This window comes from Tetrao urogallus, assembly GCF_951394365.1.
Source record: "Tetrao urogallus genome assembly, chromosome: 3".
In the NCBI taxonomy this organism is placed as follows: domain Eukaryota; kingdom Metazoa; phylum Chordata; class Aves; order Galliformes; family Phasianidae; genus Tetrao; species Tetrao urogallus.
Window position 1 is genome coordinate 25,984,672 of NC_136815.1, and position 14,559 is coordinate 25,999,230.

Genomic DNA, 14,559 nt, shown 5'->3' on the forward strand with positions numbered 1-14,559 from the left:
TTGCAGACATCCTCACTCAGAAAGAAGCAGACTGATGTCTTTTCAGCTGCATTCTTCTTCCTATGTCAGAAAACAAAAAGTGCCGGCAGGTTTTTCCTCTTTGGTGACTATTTGTACCTGCTGCTGCCAAATGCCTTATAGTTATCCAATAGCCTACTTGTGTTCATTCCTTTAGAATACAATCAGAAGGCATTGAGAGGCCTTGCAGCAGTAGCACCTATATTCTGGGGAGAAGATAAAAAAAATAGTAAAATACACCTGTCTCAAACTAAGCTAAAGTATCTATGACTCTATGTCTATTTTATTCAGTTAAAGAAGGCATATAAAAACAATCCTGTTTGTGATTTCCCTCATATTTGCCCATTTAAGATAAAAAGACCTGTTGAGGTAAGAGGCACAGTATATGAAACCTATGAAAAAACAAGCTGATAGAGAGTAGTTGTGGAAGATGAGGTCAGAGGTACTACAGAGGCAATTGCTGCTCATGAAATCTTTAGCTGCCTCTCTCCAGTACTGCTGGTTTTCACTATCTAGTTCTCACAGTTTTAGGGTAATCTACCTATACAAGCTATATGCTATGGCAAATTCATTATTATTGAAAACAACAAAAATTAAATTGGCTTAAAACAAACAATGAGATTCAAATAATTTTCTTTTAAAAAAAGCTCCTGAGAGTAACACAGGCTCAGGTCAGTTCACTGAAAACAGGCATTTCAAGACATTGCTACCATGAACTGATCTTTTATTGGTATTGATTTGATTCTGATTTCTTTGGCTTAAGGGCTATCTTTGGTCTTTGAATACAAGTGTAGATGAACTTGAGTCACTGCAACAGGAGAGCTTCAACATGCACCTAGGAGATATTCCGTTCCTGAGCAATGCTGTGTGGATTATATGAACCAGTCTAAAGCAAGGGCTGTCTCTGCCTCTTGAAGACTATTTTATGTGGTAGGATTCTGATGCTACATGGACATGGTATTCCATCCTTATTGTTCACCAGATGCAGCAGACTGGATTTAGGCATGAACTCACAGATCTCTTTGTGACTGTGCAGTTTTCAAGGTGCGGGACAATTTCATCACCTCTACAGCAGAACTCAGGAATCCCTAATTCACCTGATGTGATCCAACATACACAGAATCTTTACTAAGTTAAATGTTACGTTAAAGACCAGAAGAATAATTTCAGAACATCCTGTACTGCCATTAATACCAGGGATCCTGTCCAGTAATTTGATGACCATTTCTGGACAACTCCTTCACCGCAACAAATCCTTCTGATAACACTCTGTGCATGTAACACAAACATCTCAATGCTCCCACAGCAGCGCACACAAACACATTGACCTGTTAACATCAGTGATGGAACTGCCAAAGCTCAGGACGTTTCTGTCTGGGAGAAATGACTGCATAGTTAACCAGTAATTAAACACCTGTTTGTTAGAACAACTCACCAAAAAATAAAAATAAAATCACAAAGTGTATTAGCAACGACAATTGGGCCTCTGGTGTCAGAGGTGGCCTGTTCTTGCTTTACATCTTTAATTCCTTCTGACTTCTCGGCCCTTCAGGGGCTGTGGAGGGCGGTAGTTCCGCAGCAGGCAGCAGGCCACCTCGTCCTCAGCTGTGCTCAGGAGGCTGCGGAATTGGGCGAGCTGCAATCGAGAGACACAGAGCGTTCAGCAGGAAACCCTCACACTCACACTAATGAAAAACCACGTGGTAAATACTGAATATCTAATTCAGATCTGAAGTTTCATACTTGGCCTAATTTCTAATATTTCCAACATTTCTTATTTCTATGTACCAACTTACTTCCTTTCTAGGTTACCAAGTGTAGGATCGTACAAAAGTCATCTCATCTTCATATTGCATTGAGTTGTAGAGCACTTGGTACCTTAATTTCATTAAGAGCAAAAAATGCCAGTGCTATCTTTTTTTACTCCACTCCACAGCTAATATTTATAATATTTATAATACTTATAATATTTATAAGTGGGCAGTAAACTGTCCCCAAAACAGTCCCATTTGAGAAGTAAAATTGGTCAAACAGTATCAGTCATGATATGAACTGCATTTTTAACTTTGTGTGTGCTTATATTTATCTGAAACAGCATATTTGTACTTTAATATATAAGATTGCAAATATATAGAGAGTGCAAAATAGTAAAGAATCACTGTATTTTGCATCCTTTCCAATGCTTCATCCTCTGAACCTGTTACACATGGGTCTTTTCATACGTCTCACATTTTAGGATATAAGTAAGCCCAGGTGCTTTTTGACCTGAACAATGGATTGTCTTTGGGAAATTCATATCTTAATGCAAATTTTCAGTCCTAGATTGTGTTGCAGTGAGTCCTGCAAGAACGCACTTGAAGGAGTGAGGAGATAGAGATGAGAAAAATAGAAGCACAGAGAGAATACACAATTCAGAATCAGTTAAAAACAGAATTTGAGGTCACTTAAGTTAAGAAACATCCCATTCTGTGAACTATTCTAAGGCCTTGTGCAAAGACTGTAGCCATCATTTCTGCTGAGCATGTGGCCCAGTGTATCAAATCTTACTGAAGTATTTGAAGTACACCAGCCATGAATTAGACAAATGCTTTGGTGTAAAGATCTTGAGATTTACAGTATTAATAACATATCATAAGTGACGTACTTACAAACTTCCAGTATTGATCTGATTCACTTTGGTCTCTCTGCTGTAAAAAAACTCTACATACCAAATCATCAGCCCACTGGGTGTCACTGTTGAGACGTGAATATATAGTGTGAAGCTTAATTTAATGCCATGAAAGTAGACTAATTTTTTTGTATGTGTGTATATATATATATATTGTTTAATTTCATGAGGTATGCAGTATCAGAGTCTGCAAAAATTTATCCTTTTTGGCGGCATTTACCACTGAAGCCTTACAAGAGCCTTATTTCTACAGTAGTGAAAAATCAAGATATACCTGTTCAGAACAAACATTTATGGGCTCTCTCAGGACAATCCAGATGACACTTTCAAGAAGAGGTGGAACAGTAAGAGAGCCAAAGTAAGTCCAGTAGTCCAGGGACTTGGGAAGCAGGCAACTAGGATCAAAGTTGGTGAATAACGCTCTCTTACCCTGAAAATTAAAAAGAAGTACGTTGTGGTCATAAGAAATAAAAAGAAATTGCTTCTTACAAGTGCATTGGTGCTTTATATCTATTAAATTATTCATCTATTTACATGCAGTATTATTTAAAAGCAAATCATGTCAAAGGAGGCAAGGCTTGTTCCATCATGACACAGGCTGGCAGCATCCTGGACATGCACAGCAGGGACCATGAAGGTAAGAGGAGTAGCAGCCAGGTTACCAGAAACAGAACAATGAAAGCAGCCACTGATATCTGGAGTTTTTTAGAAATATTTGTTCACCTTGATTCTGATGGTGTCCAGGCGGTCGGTGATCTTCTTCAGCTGAGGGTTGCATTCACCAATCTATTAAACAAGAGAAAGAAAAATGCAATAGTTGTGCTCTGGAGAAAATATGTCAAAAAAGATAAAAATCAGAAAGCAAACACATACTGAATCTGCTTCATACAGCTTTTGTTAGGTGACAGTAAGTGACTTACATGTGCTAAGAAAGACAGTGAAACTTCCTGAGTCATTATAACGTGAAATGGAAAGTGAGAGCTCTTGTAGCACAAGCATCACTTTTACACCATCACTGTTAATAACTTTGGGCTCATAATGCAGATTTTTCGGCGGGGGCTTACCTTCAGAAACACAGCCATGACTGCCAATCCATCTGACTGACGAGCTGCCTCGACAAAACTGGAATATTTTTCAGCATTCCAGTGAACTACATGAAGCTGAAAAGCAAAAGGCACAGACAGCATCAACTCTTGCTGAACTGGAAGAGTCACAAATTAATACTAGAAATTTACTGGTAACATTATTCTACTTCACTTATTTGCATTCAAAGACACTTTTCTCACCACAATATTTATTGAAATTGCCAAACACACAGCTCTCACAAATTGCAGCAAGCATTGCCAGTGGCTGGCATTACCTAGCAGCAATCAGCATAGTACAGTGCCTAGCAAACCACTCCCAAGTCCCAGATTTCGAGGCTAAGACAAGATATCCCCTGGTTATGCAACTAAAGCTAAAGCTTTGGGTACAGCTGATTTTAATGAGTGATTGAAAATCATTGGGATGTCATTAGTTCTTTGTTTCTTTTTTTCCTAATCAAGCTTTCAGTAAATCAGCCACAAGCAGAAAATGGGCAGTGGAACATGTTACACTTGCAGTAACCTCTTATCCCCTGTTAAGTTTAAGCTGAATATCAAAATTTCATCTTTGATGCATTCCAAAGGTCATTTTCTATGATTACTAGTATTAGGAACTTAAAAGTAGCTTGATTATCTCAGGTTTGAGCATTTGAATTTCCAACAAGTACTATTCTGCAACTGTCTTATGGTAGTTGCTTAAGAACTTGAAGACACCCACAAGGGTGAGGACTCCTTGCTATCTGCCTCCTGAAGACAGGAAAAGCCCCCGTACCGCTTCAGTCCCTCCTGCTAAGCCAGGATCTCTAAATCCTGCCCAGGCTCAGCAGTGGGAGCTCCTGGTTCCCCAGAACACCCACACTGAGCAAAGGTCTGACTGCCAAACTGCAGAGAGAACACATACTGCACTCAGGACCAAGTACCTCACAAATGTTAATTCCTCCCACAGATCCTCAGTGGATTACTGCATCTTATCTGCCACAATTTTCAGATAAGAGAGGCTCAGAAGCAGGGCAGGGAATTGCCTTTTCTAAAATTGGTGAGCATCTTCTTAGTTTTTGCACTTGACTCCATAGGAGTGCTGAAAAACAGCCTCACTGAATGACTTAAACAGGGGTGAGCTCCTGAAAAGGGGGCATCTCTTTGAAATGTTAAGGTCTCCAGTACAAGAACAGTTTGGGAAAGCTGGAACTCACTTTAAAGGATTTATATGAGAAGCAGCACAACAACAATTTCAACATAGTTGAAATACAGATCTAGTGAAGTGAAGACTTTGACTCCACACCTCACTAATTGCCTAACCTCTATGAGCTTCAATCTTCTGTATCTGTAATACAGAGCTGTTACTAGTTGTTACAGGATATAATTAACATTTGCTGAGTACTTGGGTTCTAAATGGCTGAAACATAACCTTCAGCAAGTAAGGAATTCTACTGAAATCAATAATAACACACATGCTCATGATGAAAGATTTGCTGGCTCACAGTCTCAGAATCCTTGAAGGAAAGTTGCTTACAAGTGCTATTAATTAAACCAAGTGGAGAACAGAGTCCATCAAACCACTCTGAGGTGAACAAGTATCCTGGAGCTCATTGTGCCTGCACCACTCACGATTAGAAGTTCAAAGAAGCTACGTCGAACAATTTTTAAACAATTACATTTTTACATACACAAAAAGGAAACAGAAACTCTCAGTCGGAATTGACTTTTATTGTGGATTTTAAAAAAGAAAAAAACAACAAAGGACAAAAAGCAAAATTCTCATAACTAAATAAGACTCCATCAGAATTTTGCCAGAAGAACCCCAAACCAACCCCCAAAAAATCAAAACTCCCAAACAAACAGTGCTGGGAAACACTTTTGGTACAGCCCCCGTCTCAAAGGCTTGTGACTTCTCTTTTAAGGAATATATACCGTCTTACCACCACTGTGTCATTGCAGCTTGTGAGGAGACCTTGATCTGACCATATGTTGCCACAAAGAATGGAGTTGTGGATGTCTTCTGCTTTCCTGTAGAGTTAGGGGGCTGAGCCTTCCACTCTTTTTTACCTGTACACTACTTCTTTCTTCAACACAGTTGATGCTTTTTCTTGAAATCTTTCACATCTTCCTCATGGACATGAGCACTGAAATCATCTTCATTTCTCCTTTTGATGTATTTTCTTTTGAGTAAGCAGTGCTCAGAAGCCTTGGTCTGAATTCTGGGTTTCTTATCTCATAGCCAAAATGACATCTAGAGTGCTTCTTGTGGAGGGTTACCCAACCAACAGGCAACGGAAAGCTTTTTAGACTGGCTAGAAATTCAGATATTTTCTCCTTCCATTTGGTTTCTTAGATGGGATACACATTTATATTTTCTCAGCTAGAAATTTTGTTTTGGCACTGAATGGTTTTAAAGCACCTCTATTAATTCTTTATATTCCATCCCACCTGGTTCCTGTGGAAAACATAAGCCTTTAAACACTGCAAATGTCACTTTTCCCCATTAGTGTTAGAAAAATGATTTTTTTTTTCTGACCACTGTCTCTTAAAGCATTTCCAGCAATATCTGATAACAGCACCGTGCATACATTTCAACATTTTTTTCTTCTTTAGTATTACAAGACTTTTATTTTTCCACTAGCATTTATACAGTTTACTTCTTTTGAACCCCAGAAAACTCTTCACTCTCTGAACTATTGCTGATATAGATCTCAGTCTCATCAAAACACTCCACATTACTTCCATTTGCAAAGAGGAATCAGTCACTGTTGGACTGAGCACTCTCTATGGTGGATTACTCCAACAGATCGAAGAAGACAGAGCAGGAGAGGGCTCTCCATGCCAGAGCAGCCAGTGCACCTGTCCCCTGTGACAATGCCAGGCCAGAGCTGCCTGACATAGACCTTAGGGTGCAGTTCTCAATCAAACAGCTTCTCCTTTTAGAATGGATCAAGCACGAAACACTTCAGGAAGACTGCTTGTCTTTTGATATAATGAAGGGAGAAGGAAAAGTGGGAGTTGAGGGGCAAAATTATTCTCAAAATGGAATGCTAGTCACAGGTTCAGAGGAACGAATGATTCTGCGCCAAGCCTTACCTCTGCTGCATACTTCATCCCATCCACAGCGTGCTCAGAGCCAGCCTCATCGTTGGAACCCCAGTGGAAGTGGATCTGGCGCAGCCTGTAGGTCCCACAGAGCGGCCCCCCGGTCAGCACTACAAACCCAAACACAGGAGAGGGCTTAAGTGAAGGAACTGGAGCTCTTGAGGCTATTGGTGTGAGTTTAAACTTGCTTAAACTTAAAGATTCAGTTTCTGGGCATTATGCTACTTCTTCTCAAAAGCTTTTATATGGGTTCTCCTTTCTTTGATGTGTTATAAAGGAATCCTTGTTTGTCCAAAATGTGACTATCAAAACTGTGTTGATGTACAGATTAGTGGGTTACAGCCCACTGAAGGGTTACCACCAGGTTATCACCAGGTGTGTCTTGCTAGGGCTCGGGTATTTCTCAGAAGATGGAAAAATGGGGAAGTGTTTCTGTTTGGCAAGTAGTGTCCTGTCTTGAATGTATTTGAGAGAATAACTGAGAAATTAAGCATAAAATAGATTTTATGAGTAAAGGGGAGGATCAGAAAAATAAAATATGAATAGATTTTTTTCTCCTGTTTGAAGTTCAGAGGAAAGTAGGTGGATCATAAAAAAATTTCAAAGCTTTCCTTCTTTTGCAGCCAGATCCAATTACAGCTGACAGAAGTCTGAGAAACTGGAAGGAGCAGATGCTAACACAACTAGATACACATTGTACAAGTGCAATATTACTGACATTTAATTTGCCATTTCATTCAGCTGAACACCAATATGGATGGACTTCCACTGTTTACCTTCTGTAAAGCATTCGTGTTTTTCTGAGCAGTTGGGTGGACCCAAGTCTGCACAGACACTTGAACACAAATCACATTCAAAAAAACTCTTTACTCACTGCAGAGCAAATCACTCCACTCTCTCTCTCTGCTCCATCCATGTTTCCTTGGAGGGTATGGGGATTGGTCTGAGATGTTTTACTGGCTCATTGTAGAGATTTTAAAAACACAAAATGGAAGCTTCAAGGAGATATTTTTTAAATTAAGAGCACTGGGAAGGACAACAGCCACTTATTTCTTTTTCCAGTTTTAATCCAAAAGATAAACCTTGTTGGGGGTAAAATGCCACCAGGTAATTGTAAGAGAAGAATTTATTAGCTTGCCTATATGCTAACACAAGTAGCCTGGAGAGTGGGAAGGAACTGGAACTGTTTATCTGTGGGCAAAAATGTTTGTTCTTAAAACTTCAACTCAAGAACTTACTTTTACAGAGCCTATAAACCTAGTGACCAAAGGGGATGAGGGTAGTGGCAAATTCCTTCTTTTGAGGACTGAGAACTTGTTGGCAAACAAACCTGAAAATGTGTAAAGATCAGTGTTATACTGGCGGAGGAAAAACAACTGCACAGAAATGCATCAACACTCGATTAAATACTTCCGAAAAACGTGGAAAATGGCCTGATGATGTATTTGTGTCACATCATACAGTGATGGCAAAAATCTTCCATTCAAACAGCCACAAAGCAAAAAATTACTCAGAATTCAATACTTTTTCTGATCAACGATCTGAAAGAAAACAAAAACATTACTACTGATGGTTTATCAGTAACAAATACCAGGTAAAATAGTGAAAAAGTCAGTTTACAGATGCAGAAAGATCTGAATCTTTTATAAGCAGTGTGTGAAAATGGCTGAAATGTAAAGCTGCACATGTATGACTGAAGAATGTATTTCATACATAGAAGACAGAATTCTGAAAGTGACTGAGGATTAAGCTTGTGAATTATCTAATCAACAGCTGCCAGTGCTTTGTTGTATCCTTGGATTTATGGCCTGAGGAAAGCAGTAGGAAGAGAATCATATTACCCCTGCTTTCCCACCAGTGTAGGCCTGCAGAAATATGTGTTGAGGTCTTATCACTTCACGGGTAAAGTTAAAAAGTGAAAGAGGCTACTGGCGTACTTCTTTTTTAATTTATTACTTAAAGAAAAGAAATTTAAACACTGAGCTGTTCTGACTCACACCAGGAATAATTTGTGATCTTGACTTTTTAACCATGACAGTAATCAACAACTAGAACAACCAAGGGCAGTGGAAGATTTGCTGTCACTGGAAATTTTGAAGGCAGATGATTGAATGTTTTTGTAAGAGATGTGCTTTAATTCACCCACACCTACTAGACCTGAAGCAGAGACTAATCCAGGGAAGTCTGGTGGCCTCTGACACACAAGGCCAGACCAGATCTCTGCCAGCCAGCTGGTGGCTTTCAGGCAATATCCAGTGTTGCACAGACTGACAGAAGATTTCAGTCAGACTAAGACTGTTCAGGAAACCAAGCAGGATGTTGCTTCCACCTCTGTCTGTCACTGTTGCCACTATCAGCCAACAAGTCCTCGTATTGAGGGACAGGGCGATCACTTATTAGTCCCCCTCTGGCTTTCATCCTCAGCTAAGCCTCACACATCCACATGAGGATTTTACTGCTTCAAGAAACTACAATCCTACAGTTTCAGAGGAGGGGTGGTAGCAAGTCTGCCATCCAAGAAAAGCCTCTAATGATGCAGATATTAACATTACAAAGACTGCACTAAATCAGAGAACTTCTAAATAAGAATCATTGCTTGCAAAAAGGGAAACTACACAGCCCTGTAAAAGACCAGAACAATGACACTTTTCAGAGAAGAAAAGAGATCCCTTGGGATGTTTTTCACTTGTTCTGCGTTGGTTCTTTCCTAACATAAGAAGTCCAAGCATGGGTCATAAAAAGGAAAAGGATGTACAGTCAAACCTGCAACTAAAATCAGGTACGAGATTTGAGTAATTTGGTTGGAATAAACCTGTAATGAGACTCAAAGGATTAATCCACAGTGAAAGAGTAGGATCTGCAAAATTTTTCACAATTATGGTTCAAACTGGGCTGCTGGCACTATCGAGTTGGTTGGGGCACATCAACTTCCATGTGCAAAGAAGGAATCCTAGTGCTTCCCAAGAAACACAATCTAAAACTCCTCTGGGAATATGACTCCACATCCCAACAGGCTGAAAGACAGGGGAATGGGAATCTCACCCAGAGGAGCAGAGCCTTACTGAGTTATTGAGGAGGTCACATCTGCCTGAGAGATATGGCCAGACTGCGCTCCATTCAGGAAATGGGGGAAGAAAACAATGCAATAGGAAAGGAACAAACCTGATTTGTTCACAGTGTCATCAAACTCAACGCTGGTGGAGTGCCCGTTGTTCAGGATGATTTTAGCAGAAGCTGGATCGTAATTGGGATTTAGAGGACGGAGAGAGGGGTCATACTTGGTTTCCTCAGTTTTGATGTCAATTGGTGACTGCCGGTCTCCATTAGCAACAGGAAAAACCTCCTTCCAGTGGGCAGGCCCTGTGAAGTATTGGAGGAGAAGCTTCATAAGCCAAAAGAACGATAAGCCTGAATTTTTCTTGCTTGCATTATTTTAAATTCTAAACGAGTTCAACAGAAAAACCCAGATGAAAATATTCAGTTACTTTTGTTGCTCTGTGTCACAATAGCAGCTCTTGGGATCCGTTCACATACCTTGCTTAATGTCTGCAGGAATGGGGTTCCACCACCTCCTTGGGCAAACCTGTTCCAGTGCTTCACCACCCTTACTGTAAAAAACTTATTTCTTATATCCAATCCAAATTTTCCCTCTTTTAGTTTGAAACCATTTCCCTTTGTCCTATCACAATAGACTCTGCTAACAAATCTGTTCCCTTCTAGATACTGAAAGGCCATGTGCAGTGCTAATGATCTATCAGTATTATAAAGAGCATAGCACTTGTTTTTTTCCCTGAGGCTTAGCATGGGTGAGAAGCATAATAATTCACTTAACTAAGAAAGAACAGATATTACAGAAACTTAAATACAAGCACCAGAAACTCAGCTTGTAAAAGCTGTACAACCAGAAATCATTAATCCCTATATGAAAGGTAACTGATCTCATCCCAAAAATCAATCCAATTTTGAATCTCTCTGTATGTCTCAGTACTTCAATAAACAAAATGGCAAAGAAAAGCTTAGGTTGTAGTACGTTATGATTAATAGCCTCACATCAAAAGGAGTCAGATAGTTTTCTGTCCTGGACTTCAACAGTAGTGAACATAGCTCAGAAATCTGCAGGTGCTGGGATAGTCCCGGCATGCAGCAGTGAATTGGGAAGCAGAGCTGGCTCCCACCTGGGCTCACTGCCCCAAGCAGGGGATGTGAGAGCTGAGGGGTCTCTTGCACAGAGCAGCCAAGGCTCAGGCTTCAAGAAGAACAAAGGCCTTTGGTCTTGACTTTGTTACAAAGTAATTTTGCTAATGACTTAATTAACCCATTAGGCAAAACACTGCTCATTTGAAATACAAAGCTGTGTAAACTTAATTCTTCTCATTTCACAAATGGTGGTCAAAACCATTCAATATGTTGATTTACTACAGTTTAGCAAACCATATAGTTTTAGTTGTGCTTGGATGCCAGTACCTTGCAGTTAGACGTGCACTGCACAGTTCTAGTCACTGAAGAAGCATTTACTCTGAGTCATACCTAGTGCTTCATTTTAGGATGCTTAGAAAAAGCATATTGCTACTTAATTTTAATACTTAGGATATACTGAAGTAAAATATATTTAACTACTTGGACTTGCTGCTCTATCTCAGCAATAACTATAGGTACTGTACAGTAAATAATGAGTGATTTGCATTCATAAATAATAAACATGGGACAAAAAGAAGACCTAGGTATGTGACTCTAACATTAGACAATTATTCAGCAATAAACTTCAGTCATTGCACCTGCCTTGATGTTTGTCCTTGGCTCGGATGACCAAAGCCACATTTTCACCTGCCAGTAACACAAGATTGCCAGAAATCTGTCCTTGCATATGCAGGAAAGTGAAAAGAGATTTAAACTTCTTTTATATCACCTTGTTTTATTGAGCGATATTCCTTACTAGAACATCTACCAGCAATCCTACTGCAATCCAACTCCTGTAACACTGGGAAAACTGGCTCAGCTCATTTCTACTGACCCCATCCCAAAGCAAGCATTTTGTATGACTGCAGGAAAATATGTCATTGTAGCTGTAAGTCCACAGACACGACACTCAAATGCATGTCATACAACCAGACTTAAACCAGTGGGAACTTCAGCACTGAAATTTCATCTAAATTCAGACCTGGATTACATGTCTCCATTTCAATATGATGGCAGACACATTCTGGGATGTTGTTTGGTTGCAGTGAGCCTCTATACTTGCATAAATATACCATATGTACAGGTGAAAACACAAAATGCTTGCAAGTCATCCAGTTACATATTCATTTCCTATAATATTAGCTCTACTTAAAACAATTGAAAATTCATAATGGGCAAAATTAATAACGGGCAAAACGCAGTGCTGTTTTTTTACTACAGATATCAAAACTATCACATCCCTTTTTCTTTACAGAACATCTCAGTGTAAGGGTTGGAAGAGACCCAGTGACATGTCTGCAAAAAAGCACAGTATATATAATACTTTCCACATAATTAATTCCACATCAAGCAAGGTGTAAACTTAAGGCAGTGGATTCTCACTTGGTGTCCTAACTAAAGCGGGAATTTCTGCCCTGCACTGCAGCCAGTGCCCAAGATCTCAGCGTTACGCCTCTGTGTAAGCACTGCTAGAACCATGAGGTAAGGAGAACGGCAAGGAAACAAAGGCCAAGGTTTGCATGGAAATAAAATAGTGCCTCTTAGCATTTCAGAAATATGTGCATCAAAGCAGTGAGGAAGGTTTCATTCTCTGCATACCAGTCAGCCTTGTACGTAGATACACGATAAATGCAGACAGGGATCTGTAATATTTGATGGTTTATGCACAAAGTGATTTAAGCAGCACTTATTGCTAAGGGGCAAACGAGTTTTTCCCCGGTTAAAAAAGAAACAGGGCTTTTATCCCTGCAAGTAACAAATGCTGAGGTCAGAGTGAATGCAGACAGTTCCCCCACTCTTCAGGAAGTCAACTTTAATATACAACTGCATCAAATTTAATTAACTTCACTCTGCTGCTACCTCCCGAGTAGCAAAAGCAGATCTCAGTTTTAGAGAAGCTATTCTGGGCCATGCAGGCAAAAAATATGGTGCAAGAGGCACAGCAATCTCATGCTTCCACTGTTCAGTTGAACAACTGGCAAAACGAATGCAAGAAATACATGGAAAGAGTTAAGAAATAGAGCTGATGCTAGGGAAGGGCAGTCAGGTGTAGGACACCCAACCTCTCTCCTTTATTCTCTTGTGGGTTTGAGGGGCAGGCGATGGGGTGCTGGGATACATCCCACCTCACAGTGGCCAGGAGCTGAAAAAGAGTGGGGAGCCAAACTCCACCTAAACATGTTATCAGCCAGTAAACAGGGCTTGGGGGAGAAAGGGGCCTCAGGAGGGTCCAGGACCAGCCCGATAGAAATTCTGGAGCCCTCCCCTTCCGAGAAGCCAGAAGGAGGGCCAGGATAAGAGAGGGACAGGGACTGCTTATCTGTGCCCTGCAAGTGAAGTTTGCAGCACCCTTGGAAAACACAGGGAGAAACACATGAAAAAAAACAAGTCATCAGCTTCTAATGCGGATGGGGAGAGCACACAGCAGCAGACAGCACCCAATTGCGGTGGCACTGTAGCCATCCACTGCCACCCAGTTCTTTGGGAACGGTGCATCCACTCCAGCGGAGAGGGAACAAAAACACCACAAAGGGAAGCCCTGAGCAGTACCACTGCTGTGCGCACTAGCACATAGAATCAGATTTACAAAACACCCCGAGTTGGACGGAAGCCACAAGGATCACTGAGTACAAGACCCGGTTCCACACAGAACCATCCGAAAAGGTCTGAGAGCAGTGTCCAAATGCTCCCTGAACTCCAGCACTCAGGCCGTGCCCGCTGCCCTGGGCAGCCTGTTCCATGCCCACCACCCTCTGGTGTAGAACTTGTCCCTAACCCCCACCCATGGGGTCATGGCAGCTCCATGCCATAAATTCATGTCAATATATATTTCTTCTTTTTGCTGTCACAGTGCGTTATTGCCCTGTACACTAACACGACACAAGCTGTGCTATTTGTGTGTTTCCAGCCGGCTCCAGGAGCTCTCCCATTCCCATCTGCATGCACTGGAGCACACAGCACAAGAGCAGCGCCTGCACGAGTTACGGATCAAAGCAGAGCAGCGGCATTAAGCCTTCCGCTGGGAGCACCTCGGCGATTCCAAGATCGCTGAAATGAAGGGAAGCACGGAACAACCCAGACCCCAAAGCATCTCCCCGTGAGCGTGAAACGACAAACCCCGATCCCGGCATCGCGCAGCAGAACGGGACACGGCCGGAGCCAGAGACAGCGCCGGCACCTCCCGCACCGCGATGCAGCACAGCGAACCCCGCACAGGGACGCGCCCGGAGCGCGCCGCGGGGACGGGGGCAGAGCCGGATTCGCAGCTCCGCGCCTCGCCGCGCCGTCCCTTCCCCGGGCAGCTCCGGACAGCTCCGACAGCAGCCTCCGTCCCCGGCCCCGGTGCCCGTACCGTTGTGCTCGTCGTATCCCCAGTGCAGCATGGCTCCAGCTTCGGGACGCGACGCGACGCTATGGGACGAGACGCGAGACGAGAGAAGCGGCCCCGCCGGCCCCTCCGCCCGCTTTGAAGGCGCCGTGCGGCGACGCCCCGCCGCGATAAGCGGCCCGCCCGGCCCGGCCCTGCCCCGC

General features: G+C 41.9%; 1 protein-coding gene across 1 annotated transcript; it reads right to left on the reverse strand.

The window, feature by feature from the left end:
- Positions 1 to 1,540: 1,540 nt before the first annotated feature.
- LOC306944763 (carbonic anhydrase 13-like) lies at positions 1,541 to 14,411 on the reverse strand (the record flags this gene model as incomplete). Its single annotated transcript, XM_079533359.1, has 7 exons — positions 1,541 to 1,654; positions 2,961 to 3,116; positions 3,410 to 3,472; positions 3,751 to 3,846; positions 6,844 to 6,962; positions 10,015 to 10,212; positions 14,381 to 14,411. The coding sequence occupies 7 exons, from the start codon at positions 14,409 to 14,411 to the stop codon at positions 1,541 to 1,543; spliced, it is 777 nt and encodes a 258-aa protein (XP_079389485.1).
- Between the last annotated feature and the right edge of the window lie 148 nt (positions 14,412 to 14,559).